This window comes from Diabrotica undecimpunctata, chromosome 9 (genome assembly GCF_040954645.1).
Source record: "Diabrotica undecimpunctata isolate CICGRU chromosome 9, icDiaUnde3, whole genome shotgun sequence".
Classification (NCBI taxonomy): Eukaryota; Metazoa; Arthropoda; class Insecta; order Coleoptera; family Chrysomelidae; genus Diabrotica; species Diabrotica undecimpunctata.
Genome location: NC_092811.1, coordinates 16,711,363 through 16,732,723, shown reverse-complemented (window position 1 = coordinate 16,732,723; position 21,361 = coordinate 16,711,363). Strand labels below are relative to the sequence as shown.

General features: G+C 33.6%; 1 protein-coding gene across 1 annotated transcript in view; it reads right to left on the bottom strand.

Annotated features, from left to right (window-relative positions):
* LOC140449602 (lysosomal alpha-mannosidase-like) overlaps nt 1–11,615 on the bottom strand; it is a 48,547-nt gene extending 36,932 nt beyond the window's left edge. The window contains exons 1-4 of the mRNA XM_072542822.1: nt 11,317–11,615; nt 9,481–9,562; nt 2,694–2,879; nt 1,863–2,068 (exon numbers count right to left, since the gene is read on the bottom strand). Of these exons, the coding sequence (XP_072398923.1) occupies nt 1,863–2,068; nt 2,694–2,879; nt 9,481–9,562; nt 11,317–11,509 (667 nt within the window). The 5' untranslated portion in view covers nt 11,510–11,615. The remainder of the gene's footprint in view (nt 1–1,862; nt 2,069–2,693; nt 2,880–9,480; nt 9,563–11,316) is intronic.
* Between the last annotated feature and the right edge of the window lie 9,746 nt (nt 11,616–21,361).

The following is a 21,361-nucleotide window of genomic DNA, read 5'->3' as shown; positions in this document are numbered from 1 at the left end:
AAAGTGTTATTGCAGTCTAGTAAGCGAAAATTGCCTGATCACTTTGTTGCTGGGATATCAGGTAGCTTAAATTAGATGCAAGTATGGATATAAAGACAAATGTATAGTTATAACAGTAATTTTAGATTATTATAAAATAAAATTATAAAATTAGATGCAAGTATGGATATAAAGACAAATGTATAGTTATAACAGTAATTTTACCAAAATGTAAATTGAATGAAACAATATGGAGGAATAAAATATCAACAAAGACAATTTCTTGACAGTTAAACATAGGAAAATGTCTTATGTGGGACATAGAATGAGGGGAAATCGATATAGAATATTACAGCTGATCCTTAAAGGCAAAACAGAAGACCGTAGAAGTGTGGAAAGAAAACAGGTTTCTTGGTTGAAAAACATTCGTGAATGGACTAAGGTATCAAATGTAGGACAATTATTTTATTGGGCAGAAGCCTTTGCAATGGTGATCGCCAACGTCGGAAAACTCTGATATCGCCACGTAAAGAAGAAGATCAAATGTTGCGTCATAGACGACGTAAAACACTGAATTTTTGCTTGCACTAATTTCCAAAGAAAACGGAATAGCTTAATAGCAAGGCTAGCAGCGATTATACCCAACAATTTGATACAAAAAGCGATGCAGAACCAAGAAGCCTACGATTTTACCGTCGACCAGATTATGTAAATAATACGGAAAAATAAGACGCTATAAAGAGCGAGATAGGAACAGGGTGAATGGAGCAATGGAGCTTTTTACTAAACCATATCTTTGTTTCTTTACAATATTGTCTCTGCATGTTATTTTAAGTGGTTCTTATGGCTTTTAGGTAAGAATCTTTTTTCCAGTTATTCTTTCGAATTTCCAGACTGCACCAGGCATCAACGTTTAGTTAACCGATTGAACTTATTCGGGGGTGCCTTTTCCGAAAAAAGGGTGGTTTTAGTTGGTAGAGTGGTCAGTGAAGTATGTGGCGCATATAATCCATACTCTGGATGCTACTCCCTAGCCTGTGTTTCTGTATGGACCGAATCTAACAGTACTAGTCATCTTTCCTAGTCGATTTAGAACCTGACTATCTCTATTAAAAGAAAGTATTGCAGGAGAACAAAATATTGTGCAAGCGCTACAGTTTTCTTTTTCTTCTTCTTTTTATATAAACATGACTCTGTCTGTTTTTCAATGTGCCTCCAGTAAGTTGTCATTCCATGGTCTCTTGCCGTCTTTACTACTTTATTTGTTGTCATTCGGCTTATATGATCGTTCCATTCTACTCTTCTATTTCTTACCCAGTTTTTGATGTTCTACACCTTGCATCTATGTCGTATATCTGTACTTCTAGCTCTGTCCCATAGTGTCTTACCATCAATATATTTCTAAGTGTTTTCATCTCTGCTGTTTCTAACATCCTTTTTGTTCTCTCTGTGTCAGGTCTTGTTTCTGCCGCGTATGTCATTATTGGTCTGATGACTGTTTCGTAAATTCTGCCTTTCGTTTCTTTCCCGATATTTTTATTTCTCCATATTGTTTCGTTTAGGCAGCCTCCGGCTCTGTTTGCTCTATTCACTTGATCTTCCACTTCGGTTTCGAGCTTTCCGTAGCTAGATAATGTGATGCCTAGATATTACAGCTACAGTTTTCGGCTCTACTAATTATACAGAGAACCTGCTATTGCCACATTTATACATATACCCAAGGTCGTTTGGAAAAACAAAAAGAGGTGAACAGAACGTCTTAAATATAAAAAAAAAACCTAGTACCTAAGTAAATATCAGAGGGTAGAGTGACCATTTAGTGGAAACAAACTTGAACGAAGGAACCCTTATTTTTAATAAAAATTTCTAATACTGCGACTTACCTAGATTTGCGCTTCCTTGCCAAGCAAAATCCAAAGCAGATTTACTCATTCTGTTGGTTTTATCATCATGATCAAGTCTGGCAAACATAATGCCGTCATATCCCATTTGCGATAACAAAGAAGCTTGTTCTCTACTGTGACCAAATGGATCGATTTGCCATCCAACTGTTGGAATTCCACATTCACCTATGGTTTCATCGATAGTTCTGCAAAAATAATATTGTTTACCTATCAATCATTATCATTTAATGTAAATTTTAAAAGTTAATTTCCGAGTAAACGTTTGCAATCTGCGATCTAAAAGATCTTTTGTATGCACCTTAAATCAATGTTTTAGACAAAACCATTTTAAGAAAGCTATTATTTACTTTGTAGATATGTTTATTCTCTAATAAGGATCCAAGTAATTTGTGACATACGTATTAATTTTTTTAGATTCAGATTGAACAGTATACAGGAGAACGGGTCTCCCTGGCGCAGTCCGATATTTCTTTTAAAAGGTTCAGTCAGTTCCCCTGAATTCGTACCCTACATTTAGCGTTTTCAAGAGTTTGGTTAAAATTTGTTTCTGGCTAGTTTTTCAACTGCATATTACTGGTTCACTTTACTCATTTTACATAGATGACATCTGACTATCACGTGCACTAAATAGTGCCAAAATTTATAATAATTTAGCAAACATTTTAAATTAATTTGGTAATATTTTATAACTATCAAAATCAAATACCGTATCCTATTTCACTATTTTATAAACCCGATTTACTAAAAATTATAGTAAAACATCAATAATTTTAGATATCAATAACTTTGAACAGAGGGATAATTCCTTACCTAAGTCCCCAAGTAAATTGATCTATGGTAGACTGATAGTTGGAGCATGCTTCATCGTTCATTGACCATGCTCCATTCACCATTTCAATTTGACCATTGTCAACCAATCCTTTATATAATTTACGCACATCAGGACTCTGGTGCTTCCACCAGTTCCAAAAATATGCTGTTTCTACTTGTATATACCTAAAAATATAAACTATTATGTATTTCTTTACTACAACATACCATATAAATATTTTAAAGTTTTCAAATTACTGATAACTGGCAAAAAAAAATTACACCTATTCTGGTTTTGTGCCTCTTTTAAAATCTAATAGCCCAGGTAGTGAGGGAGCAGTGGTTAGAAAAAATATTCTCATTCACTCAAAATAGTCCCCTTATAACAAAAATGTGTGTTGTCCATAGAAAATGATGATAAAACATTGTTTAAACATTTTTTTAGATTAAATTTTCTTGTCCAGAACAAGAATAACTTTTTTTAGGTTAACTTTCATCGGACGGGCCTCAAAATATTAAAAGTGAAACTGGAACAAACCATGAAGTGGAGATATCCAGGAGTGGCTAGTATACCTGTTGAATACAAAGCACGTGGTGTTCGTGTGTATTAAGGTATAAAATAATACACACGAACACCACGTGCTTTGTGCTCAAAATATTACACAAAAGACGGGCTGGGGTCTGCACGGACCCTATTCTTAAATGGGCAAAGGGAATTTGATTTTTCACAGCCAACTAACTGCTTCCATTAATGTTTATTACAATTCGATAAAACCAAGTTATGCTTTAAAGGTACTTTTCTTTTTTGATAATAAAGATATTGACGATTTGTTTACGAAAATGTTAAAAAAATTAAGCTTTTTCGAAATATTAATAAGATAACGTTTGCTTTTAATAAACTTCACAGGGTACTGCAAAATAAGTTGAATAATCAAATTTATTCTTACACCCCGTATATGGTAAAACGTAGACATTTCCCAGAAAACATTAATAGAGTAATTACTTGTTAATAGGTTTGCAGTGCGAACAAAAAATTATCGAAATCCATTTAAGGATTCAAAATAAAAATAGCTACCTCAACTTTGGTAAAGTTCAGGTAGCGCCTTAATTTTGGGGAGTAGGAAATCACGTAGTACTTTTGTAACGATATATTTTGCCTACCACACGGGGCATTAATACAACGGGTAGAAAATTGGGGGAAGAAACTACTGTGGGTGGAGAAGGGCAAGCAAAATAATCGAAACATATGCGAACGGCACTCAGGTTTTGGTAGGAGAGCTGGGGTCGTGGATAAGTAAAAGACAAGGGGGTTTGGATTGGGGCAACTACAGAAAAATGAAATAAAAGGTCATAAACCTCTTGAGACAAACAGAATGAAAATAAACCGGAAACACCTCAAGAAATTTAATATAGGGCGCCACTTGAGGTGCCTAATTATAGCTATTAAAACCAGCTAGTTGTAACTGGAGATATAATTATTAAACATAAAAAACCATATCTTTTCCAAATGGAAACTCAACAAAAAGGTTAATTAAAAAAAATAAACAAATGTTGAGAAACAAAATTTGACATTTATTTTTGTGTCACCACAAACAGTTACAAAACATAGAGAACACAAGAATGCTCAAAAAAGACAATACAAAATATTACCACAATAGTCGCAAAATACAAAAAACCTACATGCATTCTACTAATTTACAAATTCAGGAGATGCTACAAAAACTTACTAATGATACTGACGTATAAACTGTGGTAAATATAAAAATTTTTGGAAATTGGATTTAAAATGAAATGAATGGATGGATTTAAAATGAAAGCAACTATTACGTTTTATTTCAAAGAAATCTATTTTCTTTGTTATATAGTAAAATAGTCTATTTTACTATAGAAATTAAACACAAAATGTTACCTTTAATTCACATAAAATTTTGCACCGAAACTTCTGAGGATTAAACGGGATACTGGACATTACTAATATTTCTGTGAACTATCTGGACACGATTGAAGAAAAACTGGATCTATTTGAGGTTAAAAGTTGAAACTGGCACATTCAAATACAAAACTGCTCCAGGAACAAAACGAGATTGAAATGGGGCACTTATACACATCTTGTAAACGGGAACCATCTTATTTACTTTTCAGATGTTCAAACCAATCTTCATAACATCGAAAAAAGTGGTTACTCTTCTAAATCTGACATATTACGTACGAGTAAAATTCCACTTACTTTAAACAAATTGACTGACCTCTGTAACTACACATTGAACTGCTACATACTAAAAAACTTCACTAATTCCAATAAAAAAAAAAACAATAAGGAAAAACCATTACGAACTAGATAAAAATTCGGACCAACACCGAAACCACTGCCTCTAACAGTGGCTCCACTGAGAGTGACGAAATTATCTTAAAAAATTGATGGCATAAACTAGAATAGGCAAAACGCTTAAAATAAACAAAACACAACGAAAATTAAGACGTAGATTAATTTGAAAACGCAATATCGGGCGGTTTGAACAAAGAAATATCGAAGAATTTGCGCCTGTGACATAAACAAACAATAAAACGATTTATTATCGACGGCGGCGACCTAAAAAGAACGAAAGATTATAAATTGAAGGATACGAACTAAGAAACTAAGAAAAAATTCTTCGTTATTATAATGCATATATAAGGGGATTTCAATTAACACATATACGGGGATTCCAATAAATTTCAAATGCTACACTTTGAACATACTTTTCTTTATTGATAATGGGGATATCGAGAATATTTTTTCACTAAAATGTGGAGAAAGAATGAAGCGATCTCGAAATATTAATAACATGTAGCGTTTGTTTCTAATACATTCCACAAGGCGTTGCAAAATTAGATGAAAAAACACAACTTTATTTTTACATCCCGTATATAGGCAAAACGTTGTCATTTCTTAAAAAACAATAATATAGTAATTAATTAGAAATGTACCTATAATGTGAAAATAAAGATGATTCTAGGTATACCACATTCAGAGTTATAATGTGTTTTATCGATTTTGCTTATTTATTTCTTAATCCATAACTTTAGAATAACCCTGTATATATTTTTGATATTTCGTACATACATATTTTATTTAGAACCCAAACGAAGCATTAACTAAGAAAAATCCAGGACCGAATCAACAAAAAAAATATAAACACATTGTGACCTTAAAACAAGACCCTGTTTATTGAAATTTTCAAAATCCGTTTACATATAATCCAAAGAGAGCACAAAAAACAGTTTTTTGTGCTCTTTTCGGATTATATGTAAAAAAAACAAAAAAAAGTTTACAGGTGCAGTTATTCATTAAAAAACGGAACATTAAGAAAGTTATATTATATTGTAACGAAACAGCCCATCTCCGATACGTCATATTTCGTGGATATATCAAGAAGACTAAGGATAAATCAAGAAAACTCAAAAGCGCCCTTTCGATGCGCTTTCGATGAGACGAATTAGAGGTGGGCTACTCCAGAATATTCTCGTATATAATACTTTTGGTATACAGGATGTCCCATAATTAATTGGACATTAGCTAATGGGTGATAGCTGACATCAAAATAAAGCGTTTAAGCTCAAATTGCTTACGAAAAATGTTGCTAGTTTTCGTTCTATAGGGAGATTCATTAATATTTTTTTATATTATTTTTATGGATATATTGAAAACTATTCAACCGATTTAAGTGAAATGTGGTATCTTGCTATTATTTAGTATGCTTAATAAGAAAATGATATTAGTTTTACCATTGACACTAGGTGGCGCCACCTACTGTAACATTGGTATTCTTGTTTCAAATCAAAAAAGTATACCGTTTTCTAAATAAACGTATTTTGTTTTTCGCAAAACAAGCAGGTACCTAGGTATGCTGTGAACTTAATGGCAAAGTCAAGGCGTAAGTACGAATTTGTTTACTATTTGTTGTCAAAGTGCAGTGCGAGTCTATTATTAAAAAAGAATATTATTATGTGTGTACTTTGTACGCAGGTAAGAAGTTATACTTCTATTATATGACTTCAACGAAATTAATATATTTTAAACAGTTTATTTGTGTTTTATTTAAATATTAAACTAATTTTAATACTTACAAGTTTCCTAAAAATTTTCTTAAATAATACCGAAAATAAAAAAAAGTAAGCAAGGCAATAACATGACATGTTATTCCAGTTTTCGAGCGACAACTGGTGTAGCCATGTGTGCTATGGCCGTAAAATTCATACTAAAGTGAATTATTTTGACAGATTATATCTACAAATAATATTAAGGTTGCCTTTTAATCTTCTTATCATCATATTTTAATATCTATTATCCTATATCCGACGAAGACAAATTCAAAGACACAAAAATTATAAAATATATTTTTTCACACTTTATTTGCACTGATACATACGTAAATTCAAAGATTTAGCAACTAGCACATTTTTATAAAAATTCACTCTCAACATTTTTCCCAATTGCACCTAAAGAAGTATAACTTCAAAAACATGAACTAACATTCAATTCTACACAAAAAAGGTACCTAGTCTTCTTTCACATAAAAAAAGTACACCGTTTTCGAAATAAACGTATTTTGTTAATGATGCATGTCTCTATTTAATTGTTTGCAAAACAAGTATGCTTTGAACTTAATGACAACTTCAAGACGTAACTACGAATTTATTTATTATTAGTTGTCAAAGGTAACTACGAATTTATTTATTATTAGTTGTCAAAGTGCAGTGCGAGTCATTATTTGTCGAAGTGATATTAAGTTTTTTATAAACCACTTAAGATAAAGGAAAAATGCCACGTCATAGTGAATTTTCTAATGTAGAAATGCGCGATATGATCTGTTTGTATGCCCAGGAAAATGTTTGTTCTCGTAAAGCAGCTGAACTCTATTTCGAACTTTATCCCAATAGAAAGCAACCAAACCATAAAACTATTAAATCATTGTTCGACAGATTAGGCGAAACAGGGTCATTTCATCCCAAAAACAGGAATGCTGGAAGACCGAGAGTAATTGATGCGGATATGGACGATGAAATTGTTGTGCGTGTTGCAGAAGATCCAGAAACCAGTACAAGGCTTGTTTCTGCGGCCACTGGTATAAGCAAATCTACGGTGTCAAGAATAATACGGACAGAAAATCTGTATCCGTATCGTTTTACTCCAGTACAGAATCTTTTACCACAGGATTTTCCAGCAAGGTTCCATTTTAGTCAGTTTATGATGGGGCGGCATTTAGACGATCCAATGTTTTATAATAAAATTCTATTTACCGATGAAGCCACATTTACTAGAAGGGGTGTATTTAACTGGCGCAATAGCCATACCTACGCGACAGAAAATCCTCATGCATTTTAAGAACATCATTTTCAACACGAGTTTTCCATAAATATCTGGTGTGGCATATTTGGGGATTGTATTGTAGGACCATTCGAATTACCAACTAGGCTTGACGGAGGAACGTATCTAAATTTTTTGAGAAAAGATTTACCAACTCTTTTAGAAGACATACCTCTAAATTTGAGACGGAACTCTTGGTACATGCATGATGGTGCACCACCACATTATAGCCTAGAAGTTAGAAATTATCTAGATGAAATTTATCTTCAAAGGTGGATTGGTAGAGGTAGTGTATACCCATGGCCAGCACGCAGTCCCGAACTAAATCCCCTAGACTTTCACTTGTGGGGCTACCTAAAGTCACTTGTTTATAAAAAAAAATAAATAACCGTCAAGAGTTATGGCAAAATATTGTAGAGGGAGTTAACGTAATTAGGGCCCAAAGAAACTCATTATTTAAAATAAGATAAAACTTACACAAAAGATTTAGATTATGTAGTTTATCTAATGGTGCACATTTTGAACACTTATTGTAATTTTTTTTCGTTTCGTTTTGAATTATTCACTTTGTTAATTGTTTTATATTCACTTCATTGTTTAATTTAATTTCTGATTTTTTTTTAATTTGTTACTGAGTCAAAGGTTTAATAAAAATAATTGTATCAATCATATGCATTTTGTTAGCAAAAATTATCTACTACTAATACATTTAATATTCACTTTTATTTAAGACCTTTTGAATAATGTTTGAATTTACATAAGTTTCTGTAAAATTTTTTTATTTTATGCACGTCTCTAAAAATACGTTTATTTCGAAAACGGTGTACTTTTTTGATTTGAAAAAAGAATACCTTTTTTGTGTAGAATTAAATGTTATTTAATGTTTTTTTCCTAGAATGTTTATACAGGGCGGGAAAAAAAATTATGGCCCCATTAATGAACCAATGTTATAGTAGGTGGCGCCACCTAGTGTCATTGGTAAAACTAATATCATTTTCATATTAAGCCTACTAAATAATAGCAAGATACCAAATTTTACTTAAATCGGTTGAATAGTTTTCAATATATCCCTAAAAATAATATAAAAAAATATTAATGAATCACCCTGTAGAACGAAAACTAGCAACATTTTGCCTAAGCAATTTGAGCTTAAACGCTTTATTTTGATGTTAGCTATCACCCATTAGCTAATGTCCAATTAATTATGGGACACCCTGTATATATGTAACGATGTTAGGAGTAGAGTTAGTTGATAAGAGAGTACCAAACTGTAAACTATAAATAAATATATTTATATAAATTCGAACCGCTCGTTTTATTTAATCTCGCTACAAGATCTTATTATAAACTTATATTATAAGTAAAGTATTATATTATAATAAGTAAATAGACCAAATATTATTAAAAAATATAAATATATAGCATTTATTTAATACTTACCTTCTATCCTCATTGTCAAGAAGTGCTTCAAACACTGATGTTATAATATACTGTACACCAGCTTGCTGAATGGATGTATTCACTAAAACATTATTGATAGTCAATCAGTATAGTATTAGTTATTACTTAAATAAATATATACTCCAGGTATCTCGTATTATTATATTCACAGTTTGGTAACGTAATCTAGGTTTCATTAATTAAGGTGGCTAGCTCAAACGGTAGAATGTCTGACTTTCACGCTAAGTGCAAAGGTTCGGTCTCGTTAAATAAAAGAGTACCTTAATTTTCAACATCGAATAGTAATACTCCATGTGGTAGGGAAAATATATTTATTACAAGTGTTCAGGAAAAAAGAGTTTAACTCAGTTAAAAAGCATTATCAACCAAAGAACTAATAAAAATCATCCAAAGTTTCGACGAGGAAACCCATTATGGAGCACAAAAAAGTTGTTTTACCTTTACACATTTGAACTTTCTTGAAAAGCCAATGAGGCCGTAAAGTGCAAGATTTAACTTTTTTAAAAGGATTTTGATGTTATGGAAGAATTTACGGGCCGAATACAACAGTATTTTTTCCAAAACAAATCAAAGCGGTTCGAAAAGTTTGGCAAATCAGAAGTTAATCGAAAATCTTAGAACAAAAAATGAAGCTGGACCTTCAAGTTCCCAAATGCTACTGGTCAATAGTACACAAAATCATGCTTTGGTAATAAAGAATAAGCAAACTACTATAGTTTATAATAATTGTTCATTTAATATTGTTAACAAATGAATAAAGATTATGTTTCGTTGATATGGTGCATTAATTGTCTCGTGAAATAGTCTAGTCGAATATCGTTCGAGAGAAAATTATTTACCGGCAAACTTTTCTTCTGGTTTTAGTCAAGATTGTTGCATTTTGGCAATTTTTGCTTATGGAATTTGGACAAAATCACTTGATTGACGTCTCGTGATTTAACTGTCAAAGTATAATTCGCGAAAATTGCTAGATAACAAACTTTGCCAACAACAAACCGTTTGCCTTTGGCAACAAAACAAAATTTTCTCTGTTATGATATTATATACGAAAGTATTTTGTACAATTATACTGGTTAGCAATAAATATAATAGCTCACAAGTTCACATATTTTGCATCTTGATGTTTGACATACTCTTGCGACTGTGATCGCTTCTAATTACGTAATCACTATTAATTCCTTCCGAAGTGCTCCCAACGTTTGAGGAGGATGTTTTAAATTAACAAGTCTCCGACCCATCATGTCCTACATCTGTTTAATTGGGTATGGGCCTGGGAAACTCAGGAGTCAGGGCAAAATATCGACTTCAGTATGCTAGAGAAGTTCATTGTGACTATTACAAGAAAGGTAGGAGGGAACTGAAGCTAGGATATAAGATGAGGTTTCAGAATTTTTTCTACGTTTCGCTGAGCTGTTTTTTTTCCACTGACAAAGATTAGACGCGACCTTGAACCTTGATCGATGGCACTTCACACCATAACCACATAACAGTGCGGTGCACGTGCCGTTCGACAAAAAACTGTGGATTTTGTCTTTCACTACGTCGCTTTCTTCATCACTAAAGACAACCCCATTTTATTCCTGGTGCCAAGCCAATAGTTATCTCACTATTCAAGACAATTACGTCGATCTTCAGAGGTAAGTGGTAGTATCCAGAGTGACCGAAAAAAAGAACGGCTAAAAGTGCAAATTTGACTATACGTTTAAAGCATTTCATACTTCGTGAATACGACAATGCAGAATTTGGAGAATGGATAATGTATGATGGTTAATCGATAATGTAAATGTACTAGATACACAAAAATGATTTACTTACTTCCATAATAGTACTGATCAACTGTCTTTAACCAACCTACGTCATCATGAGAATGTGGTATTAGATGGACATTTATTTTATCCTTAGCCACAGGGTGGCACTTTACACAGCCAACTTGATATCCATCATTTTTTAGTGTTCCTGATAAGACACCAGAGACTGTTAAAACCAGAAATAGGACTAAATACCTCATCGTAGTTTTTGTCAAGTGTTTTCTTTAATAATTGTAATTCTACAATGATTTTAGTATAAAACCAAATATTAAAGTAATCGGAGCTATTGTTTTTTTATCTGATTATTGAAATAACTAACAGATTATATGTTGATCAATATGTATAGCAAATCAGAACTTAATTTATTGTTTGATAAAAATATTTACTGTATTTCAAATTGCATTTGATTATTACAGGGTGATCAATTTTTGTAAAGTTACTAAAACAGACGTTATAAAAGAATAGGAAATAAAACTGAAATATTGTTGACTATCAAAAGAAGAAACCTTGAGTACTTAGGACACGTGATGGGAGGGCTGAAAATACTCATTATTTCAACCTATTATGCAAGGCAAAATTCAAGGAAAGCGAAATGTGGGAAGATGAAGAATATCGTGGCTTGAGAACTTAAGGGAGTGGTTTGAATGCAGTACTGCAGAACTATTTACACTAAATTTCAATAGGCGATGCAGGGTGTGTAAACAAAGATAAAATTGTATTTTAATTATTAAATATATATAAAATGTATCTTCTCGTTCCTATAATAACAATGTAACAGTGTACTATTAGGATCACCTTATTAATTTTTCTCCTTTCTCGATTATTTGTTGTTATTGCATAGTATATAAATTATTGTAATCACTGAATATATGTTAGTGAAAAAATAATTATCTTCATCATCATAAGTGGCTCAACAATCCGTTGTGGATCTTGGCCTCCTCACAAAGAAGTCGCCACTCCTGTCGATTCCTGGCAACTGCCCCTCATCTTCTGACCCTTAGAATCTGTAGGTCTTCTTCCACATCATCAATTCATCTCCTTCGGATATGCAAGTACCGATTGTCCAAAAATATTTAAAAACTAAATGAAATAACCATCTCTATTTTTCTGAAAAAATTGCTACTCGACGTCGTAGGCAACTAATACAGGCTCGGAACGGATTTACTATTTTTATATTGAAGTTATGTATTTTGAATGCTGCGAAAAACATTAAGAGTGATAGAGAAGAAAGAAGGAAACAATGAATATCAGACAACACGTGGACTAAAATACAGGAGAGGAAGTGCTTAAAAGCCACAGGACTGAACAGTGAAAGTGATAAAGAGGCCTATAAAGCGCTGAACGGTCAAATAAAACGACTCTGCAAAAAGGACAAGAACACACACTTGAACAAAATCTGCATGGAAATAGAAGGGCATAAAACCAAAACTGAGACCAGAGACATGTTTAAAAAAATAAAGCAGATAACACGTTCCTTGCTATCAAAGATGATAACGGAACTCTACTCACTTCTAAAAAAGATATTTTACACAGATGGAAAGAATACTGTGGACGACTGATGATGGAGGAAAGCACAGACGCCCCATCACAACAAGAAGATGCCAGTTTGACGACGGAACCTGACGTACTCAAAAGTGAAAGCAGGAATTATGAGGCAAAAAAGTCAGAAAGCTGCCGGTCCAGATAACATACCTATTGAAATGATTTGGGCTCTAGATGACGTTGGAGTGGATATAATACATCAAATTTGTCAAAGAGTGTGGGAGACAGGTAAATGGCCTGAGGACTGGACACAATCACTATATATTCCCATACATAAAAAGGGAGCGAAAGATTTATGTAGCAACTATCGCACAATTGCTCTAATTGCGCATTGCAGTAAGATACTCTTACACATAATTCTCGAGAGGATAAAGCCCTTTTTACTACTTAACATTGCGGAGGAACAAGCAGGTTTCGTCCCCGGACGTGGTACTAGAGAACAAATTTTAAACGTACGGCAAATTATAGAAAAATCCAGAGAATTCAACATCACAACATATTTGTGCTTCATAGATCATAGTAAAGCTTTCGATTTGGTCAACTGGAGTAAAATGTGGCAGGTTTTGTCTGAAATGGGAGTACCCAATCATCTGATACTGCTAATTAAAAGCCTGCACAATAACAATTATGCCAGAGTTAGAATAAATGGGGAACTAACCGATAGTTTCAGGGTCACAAAGGGCGTGAGACAAGGCTGCATACTAAGCCCAATTCTATTTAACATCTATGGTGAATGGATAATGCGGAAAGCTACTGAGGACTGGAACGGTGGCATCACCATTGGCGGGAAGAAGATTTGAAACTTGAGATATGCAGATGATACTACTATCCTCGCTAGTTCTGAAGCTGAATTGATTCACCTGCTACAACGGATAGAAGACGTAAGCTTAACGATGGGCCTTAAAATAAACAGAGATAAAACGAGAATCATGATAATTGACAGAGCTAACAACAATCAAAATCATCTGGTCATGATAAACAATATCGCTGTTGTAGATAAATTTGTGTATCTGGGCTCATCTGGGCTGAGGAAGACAAAAAGAACATAGATGTATTTGGGATGTACTGCTGGAGACGAATGCTGAGATTACCATGGGTGGCCCGAAAAACAAATGAATCCATACTGGACCAGCTAAACATAAAGAAAAGACTAAGAACACAAATATCAGAACAAATAATAAGCTATTTTGGATATGTGCTTCGAAGAAATGGTCTTGAAAAACTTACCATCCAGGGAAAAGTAGAAGGCAAAAGAAATTGAGGTAGATCTCCCACACGATACATGGACCATATTGTTGCTACCATTTGCGCTCCATTGTCAGAATGTGCTAGAATGGCAGAAGATAGAAAAACGTGGAGGAACATTGGGAAATTTAGCTTATAGCTTCATGATAACACGATACCTGCACCAGGTTAACGACTAAGAAGAAGAAGAAGATTTTGAATGGATTTTTAGTAATATTTATGTCGTTTTGACGATTAAACGACAATTTATGTTTATGCTGTTAATATTGAACTAATATTATTTGTTGTGCTTGTTAAAACTACTTAAGTATTTATGTGCTCATTTTTATCTGTATGTTCATGCTCTCTTCATACATATTTTGATTATTGAAATCGGTCTTATAAAACAACTTTCCAATGTGTTCTTATTGGACTTGTAGGAAAACACATGTTCTCAGTAGATCAGGGTCTTTATTAACATTTTTTTTCTACTTACAAAAGGAGGATTAGATGACAATTTCTTATCGAACAGCGTTTTGAAGTTTTTGAAATCTGCAAGTTCCATATTGTGCACTTTGTATTTACCTGATATTTGCCTAACTAGTTGTTGCCAGTCCCATGGTGTTAAAATGGCCAAATTGGAGAGTTTCTTTCTTTTTCTTTAGATTAAAGCATGAACAGTGTCTGCTTCCATATGTGTGTGCCTTTCAGTAAAAACTTTTGAGTGATCAATATTTTTGCTGGAATGATATAGGTATATAAATGATGATAGTGTCATATTATCCAGTTCATCATAATAATGTTTAAAAGTAGCCGAGATCTCGATCTCTGCACCAACTCAAACGAATTATGAATTACTTAGTGAGTCCTTCGACTATTGAAACATTAAAAAGGTTAGTAAAAAACTAGACTCGATAAAACGAAAGAAGGAATATTTATAAGTGAAATAAAAACTTAAATCAGTTGCCAATAATGATTTTCTGCGTAACAAAGCATTCAGTAGCAAAGTCACTCATTTTTATAAATTCTTCACAATCATTTAAAAACAACAGGTTTTTATTTTTGTACTTCGTTTCAAATATACATTACGATTGTCATTGAAATTTGATTACAACTTTTTAAATACAAGGTGTTTCATTAAAAAAAATCAGTATAGTTTTATGGAAGACCCTGTGTATTTTGTAAATACCTTGTTTTGTATCTCCTATAATAACAGAAATAACGGAATTTGTTGATCCACCCTGTATAGAAAAAAATATGTAGCAACTAGATAGCAATAGCAACTTTAGAATTATAATTAGATTACATGAAAAACAGAATTAAAATATGGGTGTTATCAGTAGACAGATTATCATTAAAAGTATTACAAGAAATAATATACCTACTAGAATAAAAATAATAACTGATAAAATATATTAAAAATAGTGGTAGCATTGTATTTTTTTGATTATTTATATTTTTTTGCTGTAGTTCAAATGTTATTTCACACACGTCTTATCGTCTTACATCTTTTGTTTCATGGTATTCCTCTTCTACTCCTTCAAAGCACTTGACCCTTTTTCTCCTTCTTCTTTAACCCCTTCCGCTCCAGTCCATTTTTTGAGGTAGCGAAATTTTGGTGTATACCAGCAGAAGTTTTTTAATGAAAATACATTTTACGATAGTTATGATGTATAATAGAAGAGATATTCACCTATGGAAGCCAGAAAAATGTTTGGAGCAATTTGAATGTTTATGACAATTTATAGTGTTACCAGAATATCCACATAAGGATATTTGGGAGTACCAGTATATCCTTGCTTGGATATCAATTGTACTACCAAAATATCCACATCTTGATATCATTAAAATGTATCTATGTATTTAATTTATAAACTCACCTCAAATATTAAAAAATTAACATACATAAAAAGACAGTGAATAATTTAATTCAATTGAGAACAAAGGCAAAATAAAAGAACATTATTTTTATCACTTATGAAAACTTTCAAAATGTTCCGCTGAGCAAAGTCTAGGTTTGTCCGGACAAGCAATGCCACATGTTCTCGTTAGTTTACGCATTAACGTCTTTTACAAATTACAGAAAATTTTCGTAGAGCCCTCTTTTTTCCAATTTCTGTTGAAAAATCGGTCATTGCATGCAAGAGTTTTCCAGATGTAGTAGGTTGATTTTGTTAATCGTTCATTTCTTGATATCTTTTACTATATTTCAGAAGTATCTCCGGCAGAAGAGTTTTGTATATTTATAAATTGAAACTTATTTTTGATGGGCTTGGCTGTAACATAATCTGGAGTTCAATAGCATAAGATGTAAAAAGTGCAAACCTATTTTGGTATACCACGTCTAGGATTTCCGCAAAGGAGTGTACGGTTCAACATCTTGGTCCACTGCATCAACTGATCCCTTATTTTGATTGAAGAATTCAATAGGTTTCAGTTTGTTGTAATAGAAACATTTCATCTTACAAAATATCGTTCTCTTACGCAAAATCCTGCAGTATGTTTACTGGTAAGCAGATGAACGTCTTTCTTGTCCTTGTAGCGAACTAGAAGGAGCATATCCTTGCGAACAAAACATGATTATTGCCTATCTAATGGAACCAATGTTAATTCTCTTGGAACGCCCCTATTTGGTCAAATAGTGCTTGTAAGGAAAGTCTTTTGTGTCAATAGAAACTTGCAAATACGAACAGATGTATATCTATTATAATGTATAATGTATAAAATGTACGATATGTCTATTACGAAAACTAGTCCTGGATCCACTGAGTTTTGACAATTATCTCTAATAAGAGCTATAAAAATGCCTAGTCCGCGGTGCATTACTTTTAACAAGTTCTGGTGGTGAAAATCTAAAGCATTTAAGAATTGCCAAAAAGTAATTTCGGCTCATAAAAGATTTATGAAAAACTGGAGGCCAGCGCATCTGTACTCCAATAATCTGAAATTTGCGGACACTTGGTCAATCCACTGAGAAAATATAGCGCTATAAATACATACATTTCTTCTGTTGTCACTAGTTTATGGATAAAACCAAAAACTTTCATAGCAGTGTGTGGATTATCATTAAAATATTTATCAGCTTTTTAATCGGTCCATTCGAATAGTTTTTTAACAATACTGTTATTTTCCATAGAGTCAAGGAACTAGAACAGAAAAGTCCAAAATCGATCACCACAACACAGTGGCGCACCCAGAATTTGTCTTAGGGGGGGGTTTTGAAATTTTTTTATGCTACCTCCATGTTGAGTCCCTACAATTTGGGTTTTAGTTTAATTTAAAGTACTAAAGATAGCAGTTCCAAAGATTCAGGTATCTATTATCCTACCTACCAACTAAAACCACCCTCTCTTACTTATGCGCAGTTGACTGTCGCACGTACCGTACTCCGAAAGTGGGATGGCCACTGTAAGGCTGACGACATTTTTGGAACACTCCCTTCACTTATCTAGATCTTATCTATTGTTCTGAAGCTATTTTATTGTGGCATTTTAAAGTAATTATTATTTTAATGGGAATAAGCCAAAATTGAAGGTTAAAATAAGGTTATTGACGTTTGACATTAATTGAACTTGTAAATACAATACATTTTGAGGACGGCTATCGCCGTATTCCCGTTCTCCTCCGGGAATCCTCCGGTGCAAGGCATGCTCCTCCTCCAAACCTGTCGATTCCATCGCTCTTCTAATTCCTTCATTTCAAGAGCGTCGAGGTCTACCTCTTTTTTTTCTTCCAGGGGGCTTCGATTTGTGAAGTTTTTGGGGCCAACGTTTGTCAGACATTCTCAATTGATGTCCAAACCATTTTGAACCTCTTCTTTCTATTCTGTCAATGACCGTTTCTGTAGCATTCATGTTATTTCTTATAGATTCGTTAGTCTTCCTTTCCTGGCTTGATATTCTAGCACTTCTTCTCAAATAATCCATTTCAGCTGTCAACAATCTTCTCTTCAGGTCTGCATTAATTGTCCATACTTCAGAGCCATAGAACAAAGAACTGATTCAACCATGGTTTGCCCTATTCTTTTTTTGTTCCTTTTGGAAATGTGGTGATCCCACCATAAGGAGTTCAGACATCCTACAATTTTACGTCCCTGATTAATTCGTGTTTAATTTCGGTTTCTCCCAAGCCGTTCTTAGCAATGAGTGGATCTAAATATTTAAATTTTTTCACTTGTTTGATTTCCACGTCCTCGTCTATCAACACTTCAAACCTTGCATCTGAACAGATAATTAAGTGAATATTCTGTTTTCTTCATGCTGACTTGTAACCCCCATTTTAAATATTCTCTCTATAGACACTTTATCATAAATTCTAAATCATAAGAATCTTGAGCTAGGATGACTTGGTCATCCGCAAAGTTTAGGGAGAACAGTACGTCATTTCCTATGGGGATTCCCATTCCCTGGCAGTGGTTTTTCCAATTTTGGAGGGCTGCCTCAATATATAAATTAAACAGTAAGGGTGACATACTGCATCCTTGTTTTAGTCCTTTAGTTTCTTTTATTGGCTCTGATAGTCTATATCCGATTTTTAGGTAAGTAGTGTTATCCCTGTATACTTCTGTGATTATTCCTAAAAGGTATGGACTAATGTCGAGTTGTTGTTAAGCTTGCCACAATTTAAGTATTGGAACTGTATTATACGCCTTTTCTAGGTCGATGAAGGCTAGATGTACTTCTGTACCAACCGCTATTCTTTTTTATATTAATTGTTGGAGTATAAACAAGTTACCAGCCAAGATCAAAGATCAAAAATTCAAACGTCAATAAACTTATTTTAACCTTCAATTGCGACTTATTCCCATTAAAATAGTAATTAGATTTTATCTCTGTCATTAGTCCGGTTGGTATTTCTGTTCTTCTTCTTTCTTTTTAATGACTGCTTGGATGTAATTGTGAACACTATTCCATCCCTCCGTATTTCCCGTCATCTTTACGATCATCTCTTACAGTCACAGGGTTCATACCTATTTCTTTATACATTCTGTTTCTCTCCACTGTACATCTATTACACTCCAGCATTGTGTGAGTAACAGTGTCGGAATATTCGCAGTATAGGCATTTATCTGCATCTGTCTCTCTGAACCTATGAAGATACGCCCTAAAACAGACAATCTACCCAGTCCCTTAGGCTCGGGATCAGCATGTTTGTCCACTGAGCAACATCTTCCTTGTTGTTCCACTCTTCTTGCCATTTTTCCATTGATCTTTCCCTTTTTTTTTTTTATAGCTGTTGTCAAATGCTTTCTTCTCCCATAGAGATGTCTCTTTTCTTTTCTACTGCTCTAACACATGCAGAGGAACACAACCCGTGATAGTCCACAAGGCCGCCGCAGATACAGTCCTGTAGGCGCATGCTACTCGCAACAGACTCGTTCTGCCTAATTTTTTATAAGCCTAATATTAGGTATCTATATCTAAATATAATGAAAAATATTATTAATTATTGCGTATTTATACAATAATTATTGTGTTCTACATATTTAAAGCGGTAATTTAATTATTCAATCAGCGTTTTGAATTTTTTGTATTGTGTGAGAAAGACAAGTTACATTTTTCTACTATTCTTTATATATTGTTTACTTTATATGCCCTGGGGGGGGGTTTAACCCCCCAAAAACCCCCCCCTGGGTGCGCCACAGCTACAACAAGCCAAACCATAGATCAACCAAGAAAGAGATTTAACGAAAATATTTTAATAGAATAACAATATTGAAGAAACACAGCGAACATGCCTAGAATAAATTATAAGAAGAATATCCCAAAACATTCCTAGCCCAAGATTAAATTACACAGGCTCGAGATAGTTGTATTAAACTGTTTTTTCGCTTTACGACTTATTGTAAAGAAATATTGAACTCAATAAGTTTGATGCTCATGAAATAAAAGTTCTTGAACTTACAAGTAGAGCAAAGAGCTTCAGTGAAAACGCGCCGTCGAGTCCTATTTTGTGCTTCACCTTCGTACAAGACTTTCCTCGACTCTCATCTGATCTATAGTTGTTCTATTCAAAGTTTGGTCTGGGCGTGCTCTTTTTATTTTTTTAGTAATTCCACTCTAGGGTAGCCTTTGCAAAACAGTATCTATTTTTACGAAGTATACTACCGATCTAACCCTATTTTCTGTACTTTATTTTGTTCTCCATTCACTTCTGTTCCGTCAGGTGTGGCAGATCTTTGTTTTTAATGAACTGTAGATAAAAATACGAATTATTCTTTGTAAGCATTCGTTAACAGAGATCTGCAGTTTGTCTATAAGGGTTTATGTCAATTTCCAGGATTCACATCCGTAGCGTAGAACAGTAGGTTTATTGGTTTCAGTGGAAAGTGCTTCCAATTGGTTAACCACATCTTGGAACCATTGCACATATCAAACAGACAGATATCATCGACGTACTTTAGATCACTTAGGCACGTGGTTAACGTCCACTGGTATGCCTACGTGTGTGTATATAGCTACATTGAAAAGAAACGGAGAAAGCACGCTACTCTGATTTGTAGCATGTATAAATTCCTTATAACTATCGAATATTCAAAGTATAAAATTTATCTGGTACGCCTCTGGGCCAATTATAAATAATTCGCTAAATCTTTGTTTCTATTTTGTGATGAACAAGAACTGTCGGATGAAATAAATATAAAAAGAGGAGTGAGACAAGGCTGTATATTGTCGCCTTTACTTTTTAACTTATATTCGGAGGAAATATTTAAGGAAGCCTTAATGGAGACAACCGAAGGTATTATTGTGAATGGAGTAACCGTCAAAAATATTAGATATGCCGACGATACCTTAGTGCTTGCTAATTGCGGAGAAAACCTTCAAAATCTAATACACAAAATAAAAAGACTTGTGATCAGTATGGATTAAAACTCAACGTTAAGAAAACTAAATATATGATAGTTAGCAAACAAAATTATATACAGGAGGACGGTATAAAAGTCGGAAATGCCACACTGGACAGAGTAGAGACTCGTGTATCTCGGCAGTAATATCAATAAGAGCTGGAATCCAACCGCAGAAATTAAAAGCCGAGTAGAACAAGCCCAAGCTGCCTTTGTAAAAATGAGAAACGTACTTTGCAGTCACTATCTTAGCATTGACCTTAGAGTTCCGATGACATCTTGCTACATCTTTCCTGTCCTGCTGTATGGAGTGGAAGCGTGGACTCTAACTGAGGCTATCTTTAAACGCTTGACAGCCTTTGAGATGTGGGTATACAGACGACTACTGAAAATAAGCTGGGTCGACAGAGTTAGAAATGAGGAGGTCCTCAGACGGCTGAAC